Raw genomic sequence first — 27,886 nt, 5'->3', positions numbered from 1 at the left:
TCATTCTGACTAATTTATGAAGAATGAAGAAACTAATAGGTTCAGCTATAGTGTGGTATTCACACGGTTATAGAGACATGGGTAACGCTGACTTGTTTTTTGTTTTTTTACTCCATAATGGTCATTTCAGGCCACTTTAGCCTAAGTTTAGCTGGCAGGTACCTCAGCTGTAGCTACAGTCTGCATGTCCCCAAAGCAATGACCTCGGCTAAGCTAGCAGCTAATGTTAGCTAAGGACACATCGAGATTATGTTATCAGAAAGTCTGATTTAACTACACATTTTACCGCTGGATGAATAAAAAGCATCTTACCATGATCTGGCAATGGCCACATACTTCGCACCGATAACTTTACTGATCATTTTGGCTGAAATATGCCCACTTCACGCAGGACGTGAGGGTTTAAAAGCAGAGAACTTCCGATTTTGGTTTGCTAACTACGCCTTACTGCGCATGTGCGTAAGCGTGTGCGGGGTACATCCGGTTGCTCGAAAAATAAAAGCACATAAAAAACAGTTTCATTAGCAGATTTGCATTATTGTTTTTTTCCTACATTTCTTATTTCTCTGAACCAAAAAAGCCAGATGGGATTTTTGGTGTAATTATGGAAGATGACGCACAGGCTTTAGTAATTAATACAGTTATTATTCTTAGTGAATTATGTTTGCATAAAAATACATTATTGAAAATAAAGCCAAATTTCTAAAGACCTTTTAAAAGATGTAAACATAAATATTCCAAAACAGTCCTAGTTTATTTCCTGTATATATGAATAATTTCCTGTATAATATGAATGACATCAGCTGACAGGAAGTTACCGAGGACCGAGGCTGTTGCCTAGCGATGAAATTCCGTTGAAAACATTTCAAAAGGTTTTTAAAAAAAATGATTTATTTATTTTCTATCCATCCTTCTTTATGTGTCTATTATGTCATGCTTGTTGGTTGTATTGCCAAGGACGGTTCATTGTACTATTCCAACTCTGTTTGTTAAGAATTAACTAATTTAAATATAAGTATCCACAATTGTATTTTTTAAAGTAGCATTTCTATCTGTATTCTGAAGGTTTTAACAGTGTTTTTTTATATTTTATACCTAGACGGATTTATGTCATGGCGAAGTTATGACTTATTTATTGATTCATGGAATGATATAAATAGATATCCCAAATTCTCTGTAACAGTAACTTTGAACCTAGCTTTATCCAATAATCAGATTTCTGTTCTGGTGTGTAAGTGTATGTAAATCAGCGCCTATTCAATATGATATTGCCATATTTATTCATTTAAACAATTTCAGAACATTTGATGCAAAAAACATTACATCATTTTCTGAATGCAAGTAATCAAATTGGGAAGTTTCATGGTAAAATCTAATGTGTATTACATGTACCCCCTTAATTATATGTATGTTTATTCGAACCAATAGATGCTAATTTACACCTAGAAAACTTGTTGGTATTTCAGGAGCGCTGATGTGTTCCTAAGACTCTGCACACAATATAATGAAGCTGCAGTGTGTACTCCACTGAGTGCAGTGTACTTTATTGGCAGTGTGAGGTGAAAGTGCAGCTCATTTCTGCCCCACAGTGGACACATCATGGTACTGCTGTGACCTGATTGGCCTGTCCCAATTGGATAAATTTCCCAGACAAAATATTGAATGGTGGTTGATTTATGGGTTAAAAAAAGACATAGGATAAACATGGTAGTTGTTATTAAAAATGGCACATTTATTGCTACATTACTGTTATATACACAACAGTTCTCTATATCTACTTTATATATAAAAAATAGGAAACTGGAGGCACTTTGAGGACATAGCCTACATAGATGTTGTCCCCAAACATGAGTGAAGACAGAGAGATTTGTAGCAGGTCATCTGTTGTGGAGGACAGAAAGGTTAACAAAGAATATCAGATTCATGTTTTGATCCTTGGATACTGCAGACACATCTTTCATATAAAGAAATAAAAGATTTTTCATATCACAACACCACGTTTTTCTGCAGAAAAGGTTAGAGTAACTGATAAAGGAGATAATGTTTGGGGCTAGTCCGTGGGGCAAGATCTGTTATGAAATGATGAAATGTGGAAAACCAAATACTGTTACATATCAGTATCAGCTTACAATGATAAAGCTGACATATCATACAGCTGTACATACATATCAATGCACATGCCAGTCAAGGACAAAATTATACTCAACAAAATCAGTACATAAAAGATGAAACATTTTAAGTAGTTTTCAGCGTCACAGGTGAAGACCAGGTTATTAGTCATCTTACATTTAATGACACTGAGGCGGTCAGCGTCAATTAATGTAATTCTTCATTTATATGTTCTGAGACACTGTCAGATGTTACTGAAGTATATATGTTTTTATACATCTGTATTATAAAAAGGTACAACCTAGAAATCCCCAAATGCAACATCATCCACCATGTAGGAGAGAAGTATTCAGGCACTGGTGAGTAACCATTATCAAAACTCCCAAAGTCAGGAAAATGACTAAGGCCACCCTTTTTGATTCATTTTATGCGTCACATCATAACGAAAGTGAATTATGTTGCAGATTGTGCAGACCGCCCCTACTGCCCCTTCCTCAAACTAATCGACAGGCTCATCAGAAAGCTGGACATCAGGGAGAGGAGAGGGGGGTGTGCTGAAGAAAAATATTGTTTCATTTAAGAAAAACTGTTGCGAACACCAGAATAATCCAATTACAACTGGCCTGACACATGCATTTTTTTTTGTTTTTAAAAGAAAGCAATATCACAACATGTGATGTTACAGCCAGATAAGTTTGTCATTTCTAACATTTCTAAGCACCTGGCATAAGAGAAAACACCTCACTTTGTTCCTGGAATCTAAACTGAGTCGTCTTACATTTAAACAATAAAAAGAAAGAGCATTCCATATGATAAAAACAAAACTCATACAACTATCTTACAATGTAAAAAATGAAACAATAAAAAAAACAATAATAAATCAATTCTACAAAGGAAGATCCTTACAACAGGCTTTGCAATTTTCAAAAGGAAAAAACAAAACAAAACATCAAATGCTCAACACACAGCAACAACCAAAACAAGTCCGACAATGGCGAGTAAATTCTCTACAGGGCAGCAGGAACACTCATGATCCCTTTCAATACTCAATTATTTCTGTCTTCTAGCAAAACGTGATATACCACAGTACAAATTGCTCCGAGACTTAAGTTTAGTAGGTTCATCATGCTGTAACAGAGTCTTTAGGTATGTTTTGACAGGGGCAGGCTGATGTGACACCGGCTGACCCCATGGATGAGACTGACTGACTCGTTGATGGTAAAGGAGCTGAGCAATGAGGATGACATCTGTATGCTCGAGCCCAACCAACTGGGACGTGCATATGCACGTTTGATTGAACACAGTGGTTTCTGGATTTGTATGGAGTCTTTGCTCGTGTTTGTGTCGGCGGAGGGTCTCTCTCCGGCAGTCTTTCTGTTCCACTTGCACGGCAGTGACCATAACAGATGTACAGGACTTAACGAGATAAGACTCAGGGATCAACAGTTAAAAATAAACAAAAAACAACCCACCACATGTGTGAGTCAGTGGCTGTGGCACCTTTTCAGCCAAAGCAAGAAATACAAAGAAAAAAAGAACAAAAACATCCAGAAATACCAGCATACCAAACAAAAGTAGTCAGCTCTCTGAGTGCCAAGTTAGTTGCTGGATGTCTCCAAACCTACCTCTGTAATTCAGTCCTCACAGAAGAAGATAATAATGATGGCTATTTTGTTTAACACTATGCATTAGGCCTCTTTCGGGCACATGTTTAAATGGGTTTGTTCAATCATAAGATATGAACCCAGGTGTCCCTCTCTCCCTGTGAAGAATGTAAGACCTGCTTTTCAGATGGGAATGCCAATAATCATCCAACAATACAAATCCTAACTCTGCTCACACGAGCAGTTGATCCAAAAAGTTTCATTTGATCCAAACAAGTTTTGCTCCCAACATGTAAAGCGATTTTTCAAAATGTCTTACAAAAACATGATCACAAGAATGTCCTTATGTCCAATTTCCATGTCTCCAAACCGGTGTCCTCGGTTCAAAGTGTTGTCGTGTTCAGATTAATACATTTCCCCTCTTTCTGTAAGAGTGTGCTTGTTACTTTTGTATTCATAGTCAGGAATGTGGCCACCTGCTTTGTCAGTAATGAGGTGTGTGTGCGTGTGTGCTTTCCAAAAGTTGATTAACACACACTTGAGATGCATGACTGATAGATTAAGGCCACGTGTTCTAAGGGCTGTACAATCAACAGGAACTGGAAGAGAAAGGAGAAAAATTAATGAATATCTTTCCACAAAACAAAAACAAGCGAGTGTTCATTATATTATCCTGCAGGCACCACAAATCCCACTGTACAAACTCTGTAGACTGACCTGAGAATTACATATGTCCATCTCCTCCGAGACCAGGATGACCCCCACCAAGCTGCATCTGGGGGTCCACGCCTGAAACTTTTTCCTCCTCTCTCCTCTTGAGGCAGGCAGCCTTTGGGTTCAAATTACGCTCTTTGAGACAAGGACCAACACATAGATTAAAACCGGTAAGGGAGGAAGTATGGGAATTCTTGAGAAATCGTTTAAGACATTAAAGCAGAGTTTCGAACATACGAAAGGTAAATAATAGACAGGGAGAGAACAGAAAAGGGGAAAAGGACCGAAAATGAAAAGTAAATTGAGAATTGCAGGTGTTGGCAGAAAAGCAGGGATATACTTCCTCATATATTCTCCCTTTCTCCTCCATTTTTCTAAGTGATACGAGCAAATAGCAAAGAGAAAGTGAATGCCACACAGTAAGAGAGAACAAAAGTAAGTAAAGTAAGAGATTTTCCTATAGGTAGTCCAGCTATGACAAGAGATGGTTGGTAGTCTATGTGGATCAGATCTTCCTGTATTGGCTGACCTACCTCGCACCTGCTTCTCCAGGCCCATTATGACCTGGACAGCCTGCTGCAGGATGATAAGCTTGGTCTGGGCCTTGTCGCTCTGCAGGTGGACCTGACACATCCTGCCCAGCTCTCTGAAGGCTTCGTTAATGTCTCGCACGCGCACCCTCTCCCTAGTGTTGTTAGCAAGGCGGCGCTCACGCTCCCTCTGCTCCTTCTCCTCGGCAGTCATGTTCTCATCGGTCACCGAGACAACGCTGCAGCCAGGAGGAGAAGTGGGAGTTGGAGGGGCTGGTTAACAAACCCAAATTACAGCCCTCGCTGAACCTGCACTACATGTTCTCACTGAAACTGCAGTTATACTGTTTTATACAATAAAACTGCTTAAACTATTTTTCCCTCCTAAGAATCCTTGCACTGTTACTGGAAAATAGTTTTATATTTGTGATGCTAATCTCAAGCTCTTCACCCAAGATGACACCAATGGAATTGCAGAAGAAGACCTCAGTGGAGTGGGGCTGTGTTGCAGGAGAGGGAGTGGAAGGGTGGGAACAGTTTTTTCTTCATCTACGGTATGTAAATTATAAATAATACATCTTTGTGAAAGAAATGCATGTAATCTCAATCACTCACAACTTTAAGTGTTGTGGGTTGAGCAAGCGCAACACTAAATTATTTCAAGCCAAGAACAAATATATTGGATATCAAGATACAACAGTCGACCCGAGCGACCAGGTAATTAATCTGTCCTGGAGTCTAACCAACCAATATTTATTTTGTCATTGGGGTCCAGGATGGAAGTTGAGGGGATATGGTGACTGTCCAGCAGAATGAAAGAAGTTATGTGTAGAGAGAGAGAGAGAGAGAGAGAGAGAGGGAGAGAGAGAGGGAGAGAGAGGAAGCAACACCCTCTGCCAACATAGAAAGAGCCACAGAGAAAAAGCCAAGAGAGACTGAGGCATCGTGTTAAATACATCAGCAGTAGATGTATTTATCTGAATGTGACGAAGAGGAGGTCACTGTTGATATCTGTAAAAAGAAAATGACGGAGGAAAGGGGAGTGAATGGCGAAATGGAAAGCTTTGTCTTGGGATGGCAAAATCAAAGGGTTAGTGTTGTGAAGGCTGGGACAGGCAGCACAGAGACATCCAAACAAAGTGTGTGTTAATACACATGACTAAGCCCTGCTTTCATGCTGATCAGGGTGCCGGTGAACAAACACTGAACAAAGGTACACGATGAGTGGAAGGTTTAAAATAAAAGACATCATAGAATGGTAAAATAACGTATTTCAAAATAAAATGACTTTGTAGTTGTGAGTGAGGCAACAGTGGAAAAAGAGCACACAAAAAGATGTGTTAATACAGTCGAAGGGCGAAGCAGAGAGACATGTAAGCATTTTCACAGTGGAAACAGACGGCCAATTATAAGACAAGGCAACACATACTGCATCAGACCAAACAGCAGTCCTGTATGTGTTACCAGAGGACGAAAACCTTAGAAGATGAACTGGAGAATGGGCATGTCTTAAAAACAGTCACACAGCTTCATTTCCTTGTCCCATGTCCTTATTTTGTTGATCATGTTTAGAATGGACTGCAAAAAGCACTTTAACTCATTGGTTTTAAGCAGTCATAATAATGTGTTTACCATCACAGCACAACTCAAATATATGACAAGTAATTTTAAATACTTTAAATGACTAGCGGGACATGTGAGGAGCTGGGAAGTGAAGCCCTGTGGGAGTTTTATTTTGTAAAGAGGCCCTTCCCCTCCTCTTCCTTCCTCCGTGGACACCCACTGACCTCGAACTTGCTGCTCCAGGTTGAGTATAACGTTAACGGCCTGTTGCAGTACGATCAATTTGGTCTGCGGTTTCTCGTGGCTCAGATGGAGCTGACACATGCGGCCCAGCTCCTTAAAAGCCTCGTTGATGTCCCGCACACGTAGCCGTTCACGGGTGTTGTTTGCCATCCTCCTCACTTTCTCCCGCTCAGCCTTAATCTCCACAGGTAGATCTTCATCGTCTTCCTCATCATCCAGACTAGCCAATGGCAGATGAGGAGGGAATGAAACAACAGTATGGGTACAGTTCACTAATAATAACTTAAGCTGAAACTTGCTGACAAAATAGCTGCATGTAAGATGATTTGATTGACAACTGTAGCAGTGTTGTCAATCGTCTTCCTCATCATCCAGACTAGCCAATGGCAGATGAGGAGAATGAAACAACAGTATGAGTACAGTTCACTAATAATAACTTAAGCTGAAACTTGCTGACAAAATAGCTGCATGTAAGATGATTTGATTGACAACTGTAGCAGTGTTGTTGTTTCATTACTGCCAAGTTTGAGCCCCATTTTATGAAGTGTTGCTCTTGTATAAAATCTGTAAAACAGATTTTCATCTAATCATTGGCTTTTAAATTGTCTTTTGGCTCTTCTTTTGCTTACAAGTTTAGTGTGCTTTCTGTTCGTTACCCTTTATATTTGATACAGATGTTAATATGTTTGCAAGGATGTGAGATGTGGAAAAGGAGTCTTGAGGCCTCTGAGGTCAATGTTCTTGGATGTGGATTCAAATTTTTTGAACTCCCTACTGCATTAAAAAATAAAATGGGATTTGGTATTTTGATGATGTAGTTTCCTCTTTAATCCTCCATTTCCACATTTACTTTTTTTTAAGGTGAATGACACCTCCATCTAGATGATTATTCTACTTAAGAATCCAGGAAAAGCAGCTTAAGAAACACAAATGTATTACTAACTGGTCAGTGTCTCTTGCCACGCAAGAAAAAGTGGGGCACAAATTTAAAAAATAAAATTGCCTGTTTTAATCTAAATAGTCTAGTGCCCATAAGTATGTGTTCAATTAAATAAGAAATGATAAAGAATCATATCAAGAAAGGTTGAAAGACCATTTCCATACACATATTAAACTTAAACCACAGCAGCATTATATGCCATGAAATCTCATGCCGTGATAAATGAGTATAAATGTGTGAAAAAAAAGGTTTTAGACACCTTGTTGCAAGGCGGGCCTTGACGTCTTTTTTCTCGTCCTCTGACCTGTCGGTGATGGAGCAGTTTTCATCATCCTCCTTGTCCTCTCGTTTGATATCAGAACCAGTGGAGCGACTTTGGCTTCCGGACAAGCCTGCACAGAGAGTTCAGAAACAAGGACACTGAATAAGATGCATATAGAACCTAGAACTTAACATCCAATAATGGCAAAGTATTATCCTCTCAAGCATGAAATATAAACAGAGGGGTAGAGAGCAACAGAAAGTCTCACCAGTAAAACCTTCAGGCTGAGAGCCTGGCTGGGCAGATGCAGGGCCATGGTGACCATGCAAAAGTCCTCCACCAGAGGGCAGACCAGCAGAGTCCTCATGGTGGTTGGACATCTTCAGGACAACAATTTAACAGTGTTTCAATGATCTTCTAAGAAGTTTGTAATGCTAGCATAAGAGCAACACAACAGATATACCAAACTCACTCACTTTACTTTTATTACTATTAACTGCATTTAGTAATTTGTGGATAGATTTCCTGTGCAGCGATTCATTTATCTCACCAGTCCTGGCAGGCGACTGGCCAATCCAAGTGCTGCACTGGTGAAGGCTGGAGGTAACCCTAAGCCAGACGAGAGCAGACTGTGCATCTCGGCCAGGCCTGGCCCTCCTTGTCCGCTGGCGTGACGCTGAAGAACATTGATAGCTTCATCCAGACGGTCCTCCATTTTATTTGGCTACAGAGAATAAAGAATAATGGATGACGAGACAGCAGAAGGTGATGCATGAATAACTGTAGCATGCCATATTTGCATCCCTCATATGAAAACGAAAAGACATGTTGGCTCACCATGGACTGAATTCCACCCTCAAAGTTGGGTGAAGGTGTGGCCTGGCCAGAGGACCGAGTCCACTGGGATGCAGAGCCTAGAAAAAAAAAGATCACGCGGTTTTGCTACTGTAGGTACATTAGTCCGCCTTTACGGATGAGCTCATTCGGGGACTCAGCGCAGAGACAAATGGGGAAGTGAACCAACCCTCTTTATTTTCTAATGTATTTTCCATTTCTCTCTCATAAGTTATAGACTAGAGATCAAAATTATAGAACAAATTATAAATACTTGATTTATTGTTCAGAATTTGATCGAATATCCGCTGTGGCTATAACACACACATCAACATTGATAGATATATTGAGAAAGTAATACACAAGAAATAAAGAATATTAACATAATGTCTTACATAGTTACTTACTTACTTACCACCTTTAATTCAATAGATGGAGCCACATTGTTTTCATTATAAAGATTTTATCATCACACAAAAGGAAAATGTCAAACCAACAAAACAGCCAGCTCACCTTGAGGCATCAGGAAAAAATGACTAAAGCTATTCACTCACCTGATACAGCCTGGGGAGAGCCAGAGGGAGTAGACGGAGACGGAGGGAAGGTGTTACTGTGTGGGTCTGAAGGATAGATCTGTATAGAGGAAGAATTTGTTTTTAATTCAATTAAATGCTACTTATTCCCTTATATCTATTATATTATAAAATGTAATATATAACATTTAACGTCTTGTGTGAAAGAACTGTTTAAAAATATGTATTGTGTTTACTTACAGATGCAAGGGCTTTTCCAATCTCATCGCCTGAACTTCCAGGTACTGCTCCTCGATTGGCTTTTGGGGAAGAAAAAAGCATTTCAATTAGATCCTATGCTCAATAAATATTCTGTTATGTAACATAAAGAGCACTTTTCACAAAGAAAAGAGCACACATTAAAGGGTTTACCCATAATGGTGTCAGCCATGGGGGGTGTGTGGCTGGGGACTCCAAAGCTGCTGGGGCCAGAGTGGGAGCCAGAGTGGGAGCCAGAGTGGGGGCCAGAGTGGAAGCCAGCGGGATGAGCCCCGTTCACCTCACTGCCATGCATGGGGTAGTTTTGGGGAGAGAGGGGCAGGGGCTGCCGTTTCTGGGAAGCAAAGACACCGCGTGATTTAAATGCACAACCAGACAGAAGCCCTGAATGGTGCATCAGTCAAAAAGTGTCAAAGACCTCATTATGCCTTCATAAAAAACAAGACCAAAGTACGAAGGCACAACTCACCAGTCTGTCTTGGGGGTTGATGGCAGTGAAGGGAGCATGCTGGCTCAGATGGGGGGAGTTGCCCAGCATGGCAGTATAACCAGGCTGAACCATCGACCTGGCAGAGCCCCATGGATCAGAGGGTGGGTGGAGGCCTTCTGTCAGGGTGCATCCAGCGGAGGAAGGGGGAGCAAGAAAGGGCGAGGGATAACCAGCCACAGGAGATGAGAAGACAATGAAGGCCACATATGAGACATGTCACATTACTGTGATGACTTCATTCAACTGTGATGCATTTTCAACACAGAGGCACCACAGGGTGTTCACTGGGATACAGCTACAGCACCTAGGTTCATTCAGACTTTCATTAGGATATTATGGAGGGCTGATTTCACAAACGTACTGGCTATAAAGAAATATTCCACATCACTATTATCTTTTTAGGTGTCTGATACATTCACCCACATTAACAACAAGTGTATCAGTCAGAGGGAACTTTTCAACCCAACACAATGAACAAGGGGAGGCTCTGAAGGCAAATCTTGTTGAGACTGACCTTGCATGTAGAATGGTGGCGGGTAGACATTTCCTGCCTTGGAGGCCGGGTAGCCAGCATTGTCCCTGTTAAAATCCTCTCCTGAGGCTGATGCATACACCTACAAAGGATACACAGTTCAGTGCTTGTAAACTTAAATCACCATGTTACTGTTAACAAACCATACAGTGTTTCTAACTTGTTGCATGAACAAAGTGCAGTAGATAATATGCCATATTTCTTTTTAGATACTCATAAGAAAGTTCTCCCTCCCCAAAATAGTATCTGGACCCGAGTTAAGTTTTTATACAAAAAAAAAAGATAAATGCATTAAATACTAGATTAAACTCAGCTCTTAAAGCATGTGTTCCTTAGGATGCAATACATTTTTACGATCTTGTTTTACTACTTAATTCAATAAACAGGCTGTTGCAACATGTCTACAGACTGGAGCACTGAGCAGTTTGTATTGAATGTGCAGTGTCAGGGATTTTGTCTGTAGGACTTTTAGATTTTATCATGTTAAACAGAAACACACTGAGGATAGGATGGTTTACGGATACGTAATTCACACTCTTTAACACAGTGAGATGTGACCACACAATGTGAGATGTAGTCACATTTGGTGCATCGTATAATGGGTACTAAGGAACCAATGTTCTGAACCGCCACAGCATTCTCAATCGAGACTATTCTAGAAGAAGAGCAAGTATCAAACTGCGTCTGCAAAACTCATATCCGAATGGACTAAAGTTTTCTTCTGTAATTTGATTAAACAGAGAGAAAAAGGAGAGGAAAAAGAGGGAATGGAGAGATGCACTCCTAATTACTGAACCATCTGCCGAATCCTGGATGGCAGCCAACTCCACTGGCAGCTGGGATAGAGGGATGGGGGAGGGAGAGAGAGAAAGGGGAGGGAGGCGGCGGGAAGGAGAGGGAGGGGGGGGTGGGGTAGAGAGGAGGGGGAGGGGGGAAGGAAGAAACAGAGAAGAGGAGGAAATAGGGTGCCCAGAGAGCGAGAGTGGGAGGGAAAAAAAGAGGTGGAGTGCGAACCATCAAATCCCAGTATGAATTCCCTTCAGTAATCTACCGGGTTTACTTGGCAGAGGGGAAGAAATGTGGCCATAAAGTAACGGACCTACAAATACAACAGGACAATAAATACACGCTGCAAATGAGTGACTGGGTGAGTAAGTGGCTCGCAACCCCACCACCCCCATCCCTCTTTCTTTTTTTTTTACTTCTGTGGTGCAGATACACAGCTGTAAGAGCTAGATGTCCTGTTTCACAGCTATTCTCCTGCTTTGCGAGCCAAGGAGAAGCTTAAGATGCCGAATGGAATGTGAAAAGGGCGTAAAACATAACAGCATGAGCTCCCATGGACTGACTGCAAAGGCTGAGAAATAGTTCAGGGGTGCAACGTTTCTGGATGCTAGTACTCACTGAGGAGGGCAGGCCAGGGGGCACCTTCCTGATCTTTTTTGGCTGTTGTCCTGAGGGGAGGAAGACAGAGGGCAAACACATGAGCATGATCACACACACACACACACACACACACACACACAAACACACAAACACACACACACACACACACACACACACACACACACACACACACACACACACACACACACACACACACACACACACACACACACACACACACACACACACACACACACACACACACACACACACACTTATTGCAGAAGTGACTAAATGACCAGCAATATAGGAATTTATTGCAGCCCCCTTCCTTCTGGAGGACCTGAACCGATCTGTTTGGGTTTTTCCACCGCATGGTACCGGCTCGACTTGACTCGGCAGGGATGGGCTTTTCCAAGGCAGCAACTACCCACTTAAAGGTGTGTCTTCAGTGGCGTGGCTTTTTCGTGGCTTTGCCAGTTTTTGTATTTTTAAACATAAAATTTTTTCTCATGTCACAGAAATTAATGTGTTATGGATGTTAGGCTAATTTCATACTGTATATGTAGTAAATTAATACAGTGAGATTTCCCAAATACTTTATAAAACCTTGACAGGAGAGTTGATGACATAGATGGACTTAAATATAAATCAGAACAAAGAAAAACCTTTCTGAAATGAAACTTAATGACTGTGTTGAAATCATTCTTTACAATCTTACCAATGGGTTCCTGTGAGGGTCTCCTGCGAGGGTTGCTTCCCTCATAGGAGGGATAAAACTGGGAGTTGGATTTCAGGCCAGACGGGGAGAGGGCATCGGGACTGGGCATGGGCATCTCACTGGGCATAAAGCCCGGCTAGAGATGGTGAAGAAAGAAGCATAAGCTCATACAGCGTCAAAGTAAACCATTATAGCGGTCATTTTAAAATGGTATAGGAACATGAAACTGACTAAGAGACAGAATTTCCTTAAAAGAGCATGATGACAGAAGGGGTGATACTTGTGACTGATTTACCTGTGTTGCAAATGACGAGTATGGTCCTCGCTCAGCCTTCCCTGTTAAGAGAAAGGAATATAAAATTGGGCTTTTATGTCAATATTAAATCACAATCTGGCCATTCCCCCTTCTCCATTTGGGTGCCTCCCATCTGCTGTGTGAGTGTATATGATGATGTGTGGTATTTATGGATGTGGACAGCAAAACAACAACAAATTGGCCCATTATAAATGGATCAGGGGCAATTCTGCCAAACCTCTGTCCCCTCCCATGACAGTTAAACAGAAGAGAGCTATAGGCTACCACTGTCCCAAGGGAGAGCCTTGTTTGTGCATGGGTGCCCTTTACACCCCCCCACCCCCACCCCCGCACTGAACACACAAACTGCAACAACAACACATGAAAAAACCCCTCCTCCACATCCTCCCTGATTACCCTGCTCCCTTCATCCATTGCCACCTAAGCATAAATATGTCTTGCCCTAAAGTGGTACATTAGTGTCTAACCTACGAACGACTTCTCCCTCAAACAAAGAACTCATTGTGTTCAGTCAAACAGTCCATTGATGAAACTTGTGCATTTCAATCGGCATGTTCTTCTGTCATGAAGTCATATTATTAGAAACACTGGCCCCAAATTTCCCCAATCCTCTTTGGTTTTTTAAAAAAGACGATGTGAAAGTTGTGGTGTTTATGCTTCAACAGCTTAGTTTAATTTAAACCTTCTTACCAACAATCCCTGATCCATACAAGGGGGCAGAGGCAATGCCCTCTTGCTCACTGTAAAGGCCTTGCTCTCCATAACCCTGAGAGAAAGACAGCAGAGATGTTAGGGATGTAAAAATAGATAGTTAAATAAATAAATCCAATTATAAACACAGCTTTCACACTAAGGCGGCTACGTAAGAAAAACTGTTGTGTGTTCATGTGAATGGGTCAACAAAAGATTATCCAACTTGGCCCTGACACCGTATGCGGGACCTAGTTTTTAGGCAGGTCTGACACTGCTCTGTTTTGGGATGAAAGGGTTATTATGGGATTCTTCAGCAGCAACAGAGTAACTATAAGATCACTACCGGATTACTATAGAAATCCATAATAAAAAGCTCACATTTTTTTTGCAAAAGTATGTGTGAAGATGAAGTTAAAAGTGTGGACAGGTTAGCATGTCTGTCGGAATGGTCGACTCATGTGCAAAAGGTGATATAAGATAAAGCAAATAAATCCTGGTAGATCATTCCAGTAGGATCTGCACCATGCATCACATCTAATCTTCTGTGATATTAGTAAGAATCTGGATGGTATTATTAAGGCTTTTTAAGCTGAACAAGTGGACTCACAATACCCACAGAAATGCAAACCCACGATCTATGAGATAAAGAGATTAATGGGACTAATGACTAATACTTGTAACAAAGCTAGTGCATTACTCCCTCTGGAAAGACAATCTTCATAATATTGTGTAATGTGTTGCTGCACCATTATTTCACTGTTTAGTATAAATAAGTGTATACTGTTGTTCATAGATCATGTGTCAAATGTCTCCTTAGGTGTATAATATCTCAATTTCTAGTTAACTCCTCAAGTCGGAGCAGACAAGTGTATTAAACTATGGGTGGGTAACTTACTATTTACCTACGACCAAAATGGTGCTGTATCAATGGTCAAATGCAGGTAGAAGACTTCATTATCCCATATCATACATTTTGTTTCTGTGCAGAAGCGGTTTAACTGACATGATCACCCACACTTGTGTTCTGGTTCCCTCAATAGCATGACATCTACAAAGCCATGTAGTAACTTATGTAGTAAGTAAGGATAAACCGTACCCTTCCCTGGTTGAAAGATGGACTGTTCTGTTCTCCAGGCCCCCAGGGACCGGACCCACTCCTCTCATCTATACCTGTAAGACAAAGAACTGGGTTAGGGCTATTAACCATAGAAAAGGCAGAAACATTCTTAACAAGGATTTACTCTCAGGCTTTGCAAAACTAAGTCTAAGTTCAGAGAATGACGAAGTTGACCTGCTTTGATACAGGTTTTTCAGGCTGCTCAGAGTAACCTAAATTGAAGAGCTTCAGTTCACAGCTCACATAGAGACAGCATAGTGACAGAACTGTCACATAGCGTGGATATGAGCTGTAGGAAGTTTGAATAATTAACACCCAGTATGAGGCTCCCAGAATAATCCTCGACATTCTTCATTCTCCCACTCCACTCCTTTACATTTTCCATGGCAACAGTCCTTCGTCCCCTATCTATTCTCTCACATTTAGCCTACACCTTTGCCTTAACACAGACGCATGCTGAAGGTCTCAATCTTACATTGTTGACACCGTCATCTCCTGACCAGAGCACTCCAGCTCTCAGAGGTGAACGTGTGTTGAAAGGAGTGATTTTAAAGATTGCTGAAGCAGAAATTCCTGCCCGTCCCCTTTCTCTCAATCTCCTCTCGTACTGCAACACAGCATCTCTGGGGAAAAGCTGAAGCTTAATTGCGTACTGATTTGCATAATTGTGCATATTAATGAAGCTCAGCGCTATGAATATTCATATTTTTGTTTTGTTGTCTAATTAAAAAGCGGAGAGGGGAGAGGGGAGGGGGGTAGAGGCGGGCTAGAATCATGACAAGATCAGCAGTAGAACAGACTGATGGGTCCACAGCGCTGAGAGCTGCTAGATTGCCGTGACAACTGTGATCTATACACACGACACCAGCAGAATAAGAGATGAAGGAGACAAATGTCTTGTCCCCTCTCTATGGCTGACTGTCACTCTACATGTCAATCAAAGACGATAAAGAAAATGCAAGAACCCCTAGTTTCCGCTGTAAGTCATCAGAACCCAAGCTTCAGACAAGAAAAGGCAAATTCATTGTTTTGCGTTTGAGACTGCATTACACTTCCTGACATTTTGTTATCAATACTAAATTAAAGAAAGTCAGTTGCAATGTCAATCAAGGTACTGCCAAAATAAAAAGGATTTCAACTGCCACACACCTACATATACCTAATACCATGTATTCAGAAATATGCAGCATATCTGAACAGTCAAAAAAAGATATAAAGTTAATTAGCGAGACACCAATGCAGTGTTCTTTACCCTCTTTGTAACAAGTGAGGATTGTAAGTCAGTAGAAAAAGAAATGTGAACTGTCACATTCCACAAATAGCAGGGTGCATATAGCACTTTGCATAAAACTAACACACAACCCCTCTTGTATAAGAATACTCTTTTTAAGGAACTTGAGTGTCGGATTAACAGGTGTTATGTATGAAGAATCAATGGATTGTGTGGAAAGATACTGTGAGGATTAATGTGAATATTCACACCTGAGGGAATAGAACTATGTGTTAAATGTTTAACACGTGACTGATAATAAGAAAAACAAAGACAAAACAAAAAATTTTATGAAATATTTGAGTTACAATTTGCTTATTATTAACAATTTGGATGAGGTAATTGTGTATCATGATATCTTTACATACAGTTTCATCACAATACGATTTAACTGAAAGAGGATAAGATGACATATCGGGTTATTGCCCAGCACTACACCACAGTGATGTTACCTTGTCTCAGTGACTGTCTGACACATAATGGTGAAATGAACAATGTTCTCTAGTTTAATGTGACCGCACAGCATTGCTAAGTTAACAAATGTGTTGTTGCTTTAATGAGTTGACCCTTTCGCTGCCTTTATTTTACAACATATCCTAAAAAGGAACCTTGCTGCAGGTCAGTGCATTCAGTGATCAGCTAGCTTTAAAACAAGTAACTGCCTTCAAAGCATTCATGTGGGGGCATATGTGAATATAGCCTAAGTTTACTGGTCATTTAGTGTATCTTATCAATGTGGTCCAGAAAAACTAGGCGTGCCATTTTTAAGTTGTTTTTCTTGAGCCTTGCTTTTGTGATCCTCGTTGTGTCATTCGTTTCAGGTTGCTGATTTAATATGTCTGCATCCCTGTCTTTACTGAAACAGCAACAAAAAAAGGTTTGTACCCACTTACGCATTATGTTTCTATACCCCTCCCTGTCATATAATAAAACAGCATTATCACATTATCATAATGTGTTTAAAATATAAAACACGTGGTGGAAACACAATACTTTGACGTTTGTACATGCACAATGGTTTTTTTTTTTTGGTTAAATTGGAAATGTTTGTTGACTCTGCCTAGGAATCTCCAGCTTGGTTTCCTTTATTCAGACTAATTTTATTGTAGTCGTTTGTTTTTCTTTGAAGTTTTTTTTCTGTTTGTAATATGTTGCTTCTTTTTTCACCACACAATTCCTTTCGACTTATTCACGCCTGTTGTAGTTTTCATCTGCACAACAGATCACCCTGCTGCTTGTATAAGTGTGATTTCTACAAAAGTTAATGTGAAATCAAATTTGGGTGACAAAATGACAGAATCTGGTGACATTTTTACAGAACGGTTTCCATCAGCAACACCGAAAGTGCCAAAGTCATACAGTACTTAGACAGACTACCAGGACTGAAGAAAGAAAAATTAAGAAAATGGTGAGTAACATCAGACAAATTCTTTGGTGAACCCCAATGCACTTCTCCTCCCAGCATGCAACGCCCCTTTAAGCATGGCTAGTCTATAATTACACAGGAAGAGTTACTGGAAACAGACAGCCAGCCTGAGTCATGGGCTTCACGAGCAACAAAAGCCCGGCACATACATTGACCAAACTTGCAGACATGTCTTGGTTTTTACGTGAACACTGCCCCAGGCACCTATAACTGAGTGTGCCGTTTTGTCTACAAACCTTCTTCCTTCCTTTGGAAAAGTGAGTCACACAGACACAAAGCATGATGTCAGGTCAAATCTCAAGAGAGTGAACACTGTAAGTGAAATACAGAACAATGTACAATAACACCAGCAGAGTTGTTTTAACCTGTGAGTCACTAGAGACTTCTCAAACACAACAGACTACGCTTACACATATCCTAGTTCTGACACTTTATGAAAATGTTGTACATTTCAACAGCAATATGCACCATAAATTCATAAAAGCAAATCTACCTGTGACTGAAACATCCATTAGTCTTTGTATTCACTAACACATCTGTTTGAAAACGCTAACATTTCATGCAAATCTTAAACTCTTCCCCTTCTGCATTTCAGCCCCTACCAAAGTTTAAAAATACATTTTAGGATTCTCAGTTTCCAGAGGCCAAAAAACGAAAGTGCAGGGAAATTACTTTAACTGACTAGTGAAAGGGATTGAAAATGCACATAAGACCAGAGGAGAGATATTATCATCACTGGAGGCTCTAAAAAGGGAGGCTCCCCATAGCCACGCATGTTAAACCTCCACATATCCCAAACCTTAACCATAGTGGGTGAAAAAAAGGCTTCCTACTGGCTCTATTAGAAAAACACGTGGCAGCTGCTCCACAAAAAGCAGGAATACCGTTTGACCAATTCAGGTTCTTTGATACTCAGCTCTGGTAACCAGAAAAACAGAAAGGCATTTAACTGATCATCGTACGCTGAGGTGCATTTTTCTTTGAAATGATTTCAATTATCCTATCAGCAGTACTGCTCCGACTTATCCTAGTGCAGATGTGTCAAACACAAAACGTATGGCCTTCTGCAACATGGAATAATTGAAGCTTTAGAGAAAGACATGGTCTTACTGAGAGTAAGAAGACACACACAGGAATGTGAAAACAACAACAAATAGAAAGGTACGTTCTATTTCTTGATAAACAACAGTCTGTTCACTTCTGTGCTGTGGCTCTGCCTGCAGCATGGGTTGCCAGATACAATCAGTGAACACAGGTTTTGATACGGGGTCTCTGTACAGGGTTTGTGGTACCAAACCTGGCAACATCACTCTGACGAAAGGACTTCAGACAGTCGCTGCGTCCATTAGTTGTTTACCACAAAATAGTTACAGCATGTAACTACTCCTAAAACCATAAATTGTTGTTTTTGCATTTATATTTATAAACAGTTTAACAAATGAGATTAGTTTGATAACTGAGCTTTATAAACAGACAAGACAAACCATTACCTCTGCTTCCAGTCTTGATGCTAAGCTAAGCTACCTGCTTCTTGGCCCGAACTTAGCAGCTTACACTCAGGGCGCACTCACACTGTCCATCCGCACTGTGCCCAAGCACGCTTCACGGCTAAAGTGAGTACTACCGTTCCGCGCCCAGGTACGGCACGTTTGCCGGCTATGGCCAGTTTGGGAGCTTTGGACTTTTGTAAAGCAAGTTTGCACATGCACGAGCACATGCACCAGCACGAGCATGCGCACATGTACGAGCATGAGGTCGACGGCAGTTCTGATGTCTATTTACAGTATATGCGTCAGTTCCCTGCAACGGACATTTAAAAAGATGCGGCCGAACGGTTCGCAGTGGTTGATGGGGAGGAGTGTTTGCTGCAGATTTGGAAAAACGTGGAGAAACGTTCAAAAACAGTTAAACAAAAGTAAGTCTCCGAGGGGTGATGACGTATAAGCAATACTCATTCACGCCGCAGCTCAGATAATTTCCAGTAGTGTCAGTACAAACAGGCCTGGACCGCGGGGGAGGAGCAATTACCCTAAAGCACAGGGCATGGTACGAATGGACAGTGTGAGTGCGCCCTCAGACATGAGGCTGTTTCACACTAACCCTCTGTAAGCTTATAGGGTGTTAAATGTCCCAGTTTACTCCTTCACAAAGAACATCAACTGTGATCAACTTGAAATCCTGTCAGTTACAACAGATTTAGAGGGTGATGAATTTTCACAGCAGAGGAAAAAGGAGTAGCTATCAAACAACCAAAGAAACGTTTTATACAGCTCCGGCCTCATGATCTATTTCTCCATTGTTCATCCATATGCTCATTATGTTCCAAACAATCATTGTTTTTCCAAAGTACAACTACATACCCAGGAATATACTGACAGGACAGATGGACAGCAGAAAAGGGGTGCAAGGTGCTGTACACATTTCTATGGCCTGTTTTTCTGCTGTGAAAACTTCTCTCTATAGGAATCCACAGTTAATAACATGAATTCAAGCATAAGGATAGATTTTGGGTGGAGTATATTTTTAAGGTTGAGGGACAATGCCATGAGCAGCCGTTGGATTGATAACATCAACGTGTTCCTTTTGTAAGCACACACCTTGCCGTGACAAAAGAACGTGTAAGTGGCTCTCAAGTGAATAGAAGACATAGAGCCCCCTCTACTCCACCCAGCCATCGCTTGTCTTTTCTTTCATCTTAGCCTCAATATCCTGTTTCATTTCTATTGCCAGCCAAAAGACCTATTGCACTTATAGAGATGCAAGGGTGGCAGAGAAATGTTCATGTAGGGCAAGTGGATCTGCTACAGTGGGAACAGAGATGGAAATGTATGTGTTTTTAAAAGTTAACCAGTTTTTAATTATGACAGCTATACAAAAGGACCTATACATACCAAGAAATAAAAGAAACAGCCTGATCTTGGTGTTTGTTTATAGTAACCTGCATGGATGTCTTGAAACTGACTTATGGGCTAGGATGGTAAAGTTGATGACGAGTATGGGTAATGGCTCTAGGTGAAAATGAGTTATGTGAAGAGGAAAATAGGGTGCAAGATCGCAGCACAAGGAAAACACTTACGTCCGCTCTACTAAATTTTCATCTCCATCCTCACAAGCATTTTAGCACAGTTTCAGCACTACTCTCTGTCCATGCTGACATGTCTGAAATTGCATATCGCAGACCAATCACGTATACTGAGCATACACATGCCGGCGAGGCTGAACACCGCTGGACAGGGAAAAAGTCACAAATCGCTCAAACAAAAGCTTGCCTCTTGCACCAGTAGGCAGTAGTAGCATTATAAACTGCTGAATTTAACTGCAGCATATCTTCTAGCTTCAACAACAAGGCCAGAAGCGCCTATAATTCATTATCCATGATAAATTTACCACCGGTGGTCATGGTTGATGGTGTTTCTTACGTAAAAGGGTCACGTGATAGGGGCGTGATGAATCAGGGGTAGGACAAGTTGTGACTGAAGACCCAATCACAAAGCGAACATGGGTGTCTGCGTCATTGTTTCCAATGGTCTTTGCTTCTGCCCGTTCAGACTAAAATACAAGCCCAGAGTTTTCAAACTAAAACCGGATCAGCAGCATTTTCAAACGTCTCCGTTTTAGGACCTCAGAAACACCAGGGTAGTGTGGACGCGGGGCATAAACATAGCAAAAAACATGCTAATACGTTTTCTTTTTAAAAAACATTTCTTGGAAACACTGCTGATCCAGTTTTAGTTTGAAAACTCCAGGCTGTGTTTACACCTACGTCAGTCAGGCTTATCAGTTAGGTAGGCAGACATACATTGTGATTTCATTCTTCTTGTGTGGGTACTCATTTCCCTTTGCCATGGCTTCCTCTGGCGATGAATAATGTTCCTAGTGCTGCTCAAATATAATGTTCCCAGTACTGCTCAAATCTGTCACCATATTTGCTATGCAACGACTCCCAATCTATGTTTTACATCACCATTACGGCCTTATACTAACGTGTTACTTTGAGTAACAGTTCCACCTTGTCGTCAGTCCAGGCAAATATATCTCTAGTCTTGCTTTTCATCATTGCTGATCCTCCTCAGAAGTAATTGTTGTATTTTCAACTTAAACATCCATTTTTTCAACTGCAGTGTAACTTAAGACAATCTGCTTACTGTTGACACTAGCATACACATGCCAAGTGTACACAAATGGTCGTGTGTTAAAATGGACAGAGATTATTTCTGATACGGAGCTAAAACGTTTGCGTGGACGGAGATTGCTTTTGCTGTGAAACACCGTTTTAGGATACGTCCACACTATCGAAAACAACCTTTTTTCTCCTCCGTTATTAAAAGGTTTTCCGTCCACATGGACTCAAGCTCAAGAAATATCTGCTTCCACAAGAAACCTGTAAAACCGACTAACAACGCTGTAATATACATGCCAGGCCTGGATGTGGCGCTGTTCTGCCACAGAAATACACCAACGCGGAGAAGAAGAGACAGGAGAGCCGCTGAATCAGGCGACTTCCCAAATCCTCATCCACCCTAGAGAGAAATCTAGTGACTGTTTCTGGTGTTATTGGAGACTTTTGGACTCTGATGCACAAATCACTTTGCAGTTTCCTCAACGAGCAGCGGGTGCTGCTGTGAGCCCTTTCCCCGTACCAAAGCCCTCAGGCACTGTCTCGATACTTTTTGCGACCTTCTTAGCAACTTTATTTATAAAAAGCTACTAGTGACCAATTTAGCGACTTATTCAGACCATCAGGGAAAAGGGAGAAATATATGGTCAGCCTTATTCATTCACATGCATGTCACTCAGAGTAGGGTCAGTGTCTCTCCTCTTATGCAGCAGCACTCTTGGGCGTTCTCAAATTTTCCCACTCTGGGACAAGGTTACAGAAAAGACCGTTTTCAGGCTCCGATTAAGCTGGCTGCGTGTGGATGGTCGGCCTAACCGATACTAAAAATGTGCGGTTACAGAAAAACGTGCACTCGTGCAGACGGGCCCTTAGAATGAAAGCGTAGTGGTGTGAATGTAGCCCCAGTCACAGAGTAAGCAGGGGAGATACATTGGGCTGTTCCCATCAACCCCCACCCTCTGCCTTTGTCTTTAAGTGATAGAATGGTAACAGCTGAGAAGGTGAGGGAAGAGACACCTGCAAGGTGAAGATGAGGAAGTGTTGAGGAGATGACGCTTGATCTAGATAACATAAAATAACCTGGCAATCTTTCATGAAGATCCTTTCAATAAACTTTGATCTGAAACACAATTCATGAGAACCACCCAATTACAACTGAAAACACCATGAATGAATGTGGGGTCAGGAAATGTACTAGGGAACATTACAAACCAATAAGTACATTTCAACACTAGCTTTAGGTTAGAGGAAGGAGGGGAAAGTTCCATTTTCTTTAATTTGATATAACATTTTACTGACAATTCTTTTATTTATTTTTTAGAGTCTAATCCATAAGAATTGAATATAAAGTCAGAAAAAGAAAGAAGTTAATAAAATTGCAAAGAAAATAATCTGTTTTTGTCTTACCTGAACCTCCAAACTGACTGCTGCCGAGAGTAGTTGGCCGGTTCTTGCCGTTTGAAACTGGAGGCTCAAACATCTGAAATGAGGGAAATCAAACTGTAAACTGTAGTCCACCTTAGACTTTGCTGAGTTGTATCCTCTTCACTTGTGCAAGTGTTGATGATTGGTAGTTGGTAATTCAAACTATCCTCTCCTATTCAGCCAGCAGCTACAATGGGCATGAAACAATCTACACATTCCAGCTTTGATGTAGTATCTAATATTAAAGTGACACAACAACAACAACAACAGTCTTGTAAAAAGATGGCTAATGTACACGCTGTAAACCTTTATACCCTGACCGACCCATTCATGGATGCCCTGATATTATGTTACATTTCAACCTGTTTGACAACTTTTATTTTTAATAAAAAAAGTTAAAGTAATTTATCTGTGAGCATAAATTAACTGTAAAGGATGCACACTCAATTCAAGCAATCTTCAGAGATCTTACCGCGCTAAAATCCAGCAAGTCGTTGAGCTCCTTGTCTGTTTCCACTGCAGCCATTCTCTGCTGCTGTTCACTTGGCCCTTTCAGTCTCAGCAAGCGACTACAAGTAGAGGTAAGGAGAATGAGTATATTTTGCCCATTTATAAGATGGTAAACTAAAAAGGTATGCAGGAGTAGAGCTAGATATTTCCAAAGTCAAGTACCAAAGTGTTTTTCCATACCTCAGAAATGTGACAATATTGTGACTATTGCTGCTTTCTACAAAATATAATAAAAACAAAAGGGAGGATGATATAGGTTTGAAGAGACGTGGATATATAAACCAAGCAGTTTGATGCATTCACTGTTTTTTTTCACTCCCCTGAAACAGTCCATTCATAGTTTAGGATATCACAATACACAATGTTATTAACTAGCCTTTAAAAGTAATATTTTCCTATTCAGTTTTAAAAATGTGTCTATTGTTATTGTTTTGATCATCATGTGTTTATGGTAGAGGTGTAGTTAAGCAGATATATAATGTGCCATGGGCAACTTGATATTCATTGCGTTTACAGGCAGTTTAAAAACCTAATTATATTCTGATTAAGGGCATATTCCGGTGTATACACCCCAGGTAAAATCGGAGCTCTTATACCCTGATTAACATGCCTAGATAACGCCTTTAGTAACAGGAGTTCTCTCGCATGTAAACGCTATACCCAGGTTACTATCGGGTTTCTCCTCTGCGCATGTGCCGGGTTTAGAACCCGCCCCTCCCCCCTTAGCGGCGGTGGCTTTTAACCCGGAAATAGAATAAACCAGGAAGCAACGGCGCAGAAAACAATGTGAAAAAATAACAATAATAGCGTTACCTTTAAACCGAGGGAGGACTTCGCCATGGCAAGTAACATCACTACCAAGACCAGTTTCTGTCGTAATTCTGTCCAAAAATCGGCCGATTTCCCCCTCGCAAGATATTTTGACAAAGGTAAACCGGAAAATAAAGCCGTATTACTAGCAACTGTATGTTGGCGGAGCGCCACCTACTGTACCGGAGGTGGAGTTACTCTTGTCATTATCCATTCAACCCCCTCTCATGTATACGTAGGGAACTTCAATAATCTGATTATTCCCTTAACCAGGGTATATGGCCATTTTCGGGTTACTGATGTGCATGTAAATGCACTGAGATATTGATTGGAGAGATCTATAGTAAAACTGGAGACCTGTTTTTGTCTGAGTGCCCATGTTGTTGTTGTGTCCCCATATTTCAACAATAAAGCTGGTAAATAAAATGTTGTCACAACCAATAGGATGCTGGCAAAAGTTAAGAGTGAAAAAAAAATCTTGCTGTAGGAAACATTAGAATAATTACAACTCCAGACATGACAATGTCACTCTGATATTGATTTTTCCCACCATGACACAGAAGGTAATTATTCAGGCAGATGACTCAAAGCGTTCACTTTGCTCAGTAAATGAAATGGTGGGAAGCCTGACATACATTACCTGGATCGACGTAAAGTGTTTTTTTGTAGGTAATGTTTCTACCATTGATACAGACCATCAAACCATTGAACAAGTACTGAAAAATTGAGTCAGTTCTAAGGCGTTTCTCTGGCAGCACACATCTAACATGGGTGACCATGGCCACGGGCCACACTGCACTCGTTGGGCCCTGGACTCAGGCAGCTTCTTCTAAAACCAACCAAGTACAAATAAACAGCCTGCAGCGAATGCAAATTAAGACGACATGTGTGAAACGTCTAAATATCTTTTCTACATTAGATGGGCCAACCAGCATAGACACTTTGGAAAACTAAAGCCCTACAGTAAATACTAGCTGAGGGAAGGCGTAATGTTATGATTTTGTTTGTTATCAGAGGTGTTGTCAAAGTGTCTTTCAGTTAGTGTTGATGGGGAATGACCTGTGGCCACCACTGTTACTTTCAGCTAATGCAATTGTCATTATTTTTTAAATTTGCGATTGAGAGGGATTCTGACCCTGTGTCTAAATTGGCCTAAAAACAGATCTAAACTTGCTTAGGCTGTTTTTCCACATCTGCAAATGTTGATACATTGTATTATTATGAGTACCAACAAAATTGTCAGAATTACCGAACACATTGTTAAACTCTAAACTTACCAAAAAGAGCAATTGGGTGCAGATTTCTGTCACCAACACTAACATAAAGGCACTTAAAATTATACTTAATTATAACTACATAACATTTATAAGAGACTAAATTAACAATTCTGACAGTCTTACCAAAAGCTGACCACTGTGAGCTGCTTCAGATGTATGTTTTGTTGTAATTAGTTCAGTGAATAAGGGAACATAAAGCCAAACTAACACATACAAGCACAGATCAGATGGGGGGTTTAGATTTTTTTTTCTGATGCAGGACCTCAAGTACATTTCTAAGATGTTCCTGATAGTATTTCAGTTTTACTACTGGAATAACCCATTGTCACTCACAACTGAAAATTCACTTTAGTACAGGATACACGCCAAACCGAAAAAGACAATTGGTTTGAGTAATTTTAGCTTTTCATGGCAACTTCATTAGTATTACCCATCATATTAAAATGTATCTAACTGTATGACAACGTTGCATGAAATACAGGAGGGCTCATTTTACAAGTGATACTCCTGGAAACATTGTGAGCAATCTCACTACTTTGTTCATAATGAAGTAAAACCGCAGACAACACCAAACACAATCAACAATTTGTTGAAACAATATAATGCATCCGACTCTTTAAAACATGGGAGGATGCAACTGCAAGATCAAGCAATATAAAGAATGGCACAACGGGTAATACGCAATTTATTGTCGTGTAATGACAAATGTGTTATAACATTAAAGAAAAAACAAAATGCGTTGATGCTAACACAATCTAGTCATTTCTGTCTCTCACTGAGCTGAGGTCAAAATGGGGGATAAGTGTTTTAGCCCCTCCTAACAAATGGAAGTTGCATACGCTCGTCTTGAGCACCCCCACCTCCGGCCTTCACATTTAGGAGAAAAGTTTTTTTTAAGGCACAACAAATTCCCACACAACATCTCATATCCTGGCGTCGAATAAGATATAGTCTTGTTATCAACGCCACGTTTCACGTCTCATTGGTGGATAAAAAAAAATCCTGCGGGACCTTTAATTAAAAAAAGGGCCTAAAAACCTGTTGCCTTCCCCCTCACGTCGAGCAGGAGAATGGGGCACTAATGAACACAAAGACTCGGGCCACTAAAGTTTCAGTTGAACGGCCAAAAACGCAACAAAATGACAATAAAAGTCAAAGTTTCTTGAAATAATAGTTCAAAGTGTGTTTTTAAACAGCATGGAGCGAATGAAGCTACAGTGTTACAGTAGTGGTTTGTTGTTGGAGGAGGTGGAGGTAAAAAAAAAATAGTTTTATTTTATTTATTTATTTATTATACTATTTTTTACATACAGTGTATAATTTAGTGCTTTTATATCTACGGTCGACAGTGACCTAAGCTCCGTTTGTGAAAAGTCTTCACATCTTGATACCAGGTGGAAAAGGTTGCCATTTTAGCCACAAGCAAGAATGTTACGCCGTTCACTAAAACAAACGTTTAACGGCTAAACGTTCATGCGAAAACCGACATATACTGGTACTACAGACAGCATTATCCCGGGGGGAGCTACGTTATAACTCACTCGGGTAATATGCCAACGTTATAGCCCACTGAAGTGAACAAAGAAATATTTTCCACCACACATAACCTACTAATACTCGTAATAGTAGTATAACGCTTGCAAGCTCCGCTCGGGCCGACGGGACGACAAAAATCCAACACCCCGCTTTTCCCGGCTGTGACAACTTGAACGATTGCGCTTAAAACTTGATTATTACTCCGGTAACAACGCGACACACGACATGCTTGTTATGAATGTGTACTTATCCACGCATTTACCTGTGTAGTTATAGGGCATCCAACAGGGAGAAATCGACGACCGCAGTAAGAGAGAAAAACAAAGTTAGGGATAGGATCCTTCTTCTCCCCCCCCCTCCACTCCACTCCGCCGCCGTGGTCCGGACTGTGGTGGGCTTGATGAAAATATAAGGAAAAAAAGACAATATAGGAACCACTTCTCCTCCGTCCGTCTCTGTCTGGTTGTTGTCGTCTTCGTCACGAAACTGAAAACACGTTTCTGACACGAACCATAACTCGTACGCTTGCTCCGTTTCCTTTATTGTTAGAGAAAATGTAGCCGTTTCATTTTCCAAGTAGACATTTTAACAGCCTCCACATTGTCGGTTCAAGTGAAGTTACGTATCCCTCCGCCGCAGCACAGCCTGCGAGGGGGAGGAGGGATGGGGG

The 27,886-nt window shown here is 40.8% G+C and overlaps 1 protein-coding gene across 4 annotated transcripts; it reads right to left on the bottom strand.

Annotated features, from left to right (window-relative positions):
- Window positions 1–1,708: 1,708 nt before the first annotated feature.
- LOC310957914 (transcription factor E2-alpha-like) lies at window positions 1,709–27,815 on the bottom strand. 4 transcript variants are annotated; one of them, XM_083928660.1, is made up of 20 exons: window positions 27,479–27,815; window positions 23,556–23,652; window positions 23,066–23,138; window positions 14,825–14,898; window positions 13,726–13,801; window positions 13,015–13,055; window positions 12,720–12,855; window positions 12,017–12,066; window positions 10,595–10,694; window positions 10,060–10,196; window positions 9,744–9,924; window positions 9,573–9,631; window positions 9,354–9,432; window positions 8,803–8,879; window positions 8,516–8,689; window positions 8,234–8,345; window positions 7,963–8,095; window positions 6,745–6,983; window positions 4,431–4,562; window positions 1,709–4,312 (listed from the first exon to the last, which is right to left on the bottom strand). In XM_083928660.1, exons 2-19 carry the CDS (start codon window positions 23,607–23,609, stop codon window positions 4,438–4,440), a joined length of 1,920 nt encoding a protein of 639 aa, XP_083784786.1. In that variant the 5' UTR covers window positions 23,610–23,652; window positions 27,479–27,815; the 3' UTR covers window positions 1,709–4,312; window positions 4,431–4,437. The 4 variants fall into 4 exon arrangements, with proteins under 4 accessions (XP_083784786.1, XP_083784787.1, XP_083784788.1 ...); XM_083928661.1 differs by lacking the exon at window positions 6,745–6,983 and adding an exon at window positions 4,961–5,196; XM_083928662.1 differs by having other exon boundaries at window positions 8,008–8,095.
- Between the last annotated feature and the right edge of the window lie 71 nt (window positions 27,816–27,886).

This window comes from Echiichthys vipera (assembly GCF_963691815.1).
Source record: "Echiichthys vipera genome assembly, chromosome: 15".
Classification (NCBI taxonomy): domain Eukaryota; kingdom Metazoa; phylum Chordata; class Actinopteri; order Perciformes; family Trachinidae; genus Echiichthys; species Echiichthys vipera.
The sequence above is the reverse complement of the archived record's forward strand: the minus strand, read 5'-3'. Positions and strand labels throughout refer to the sequence as shown.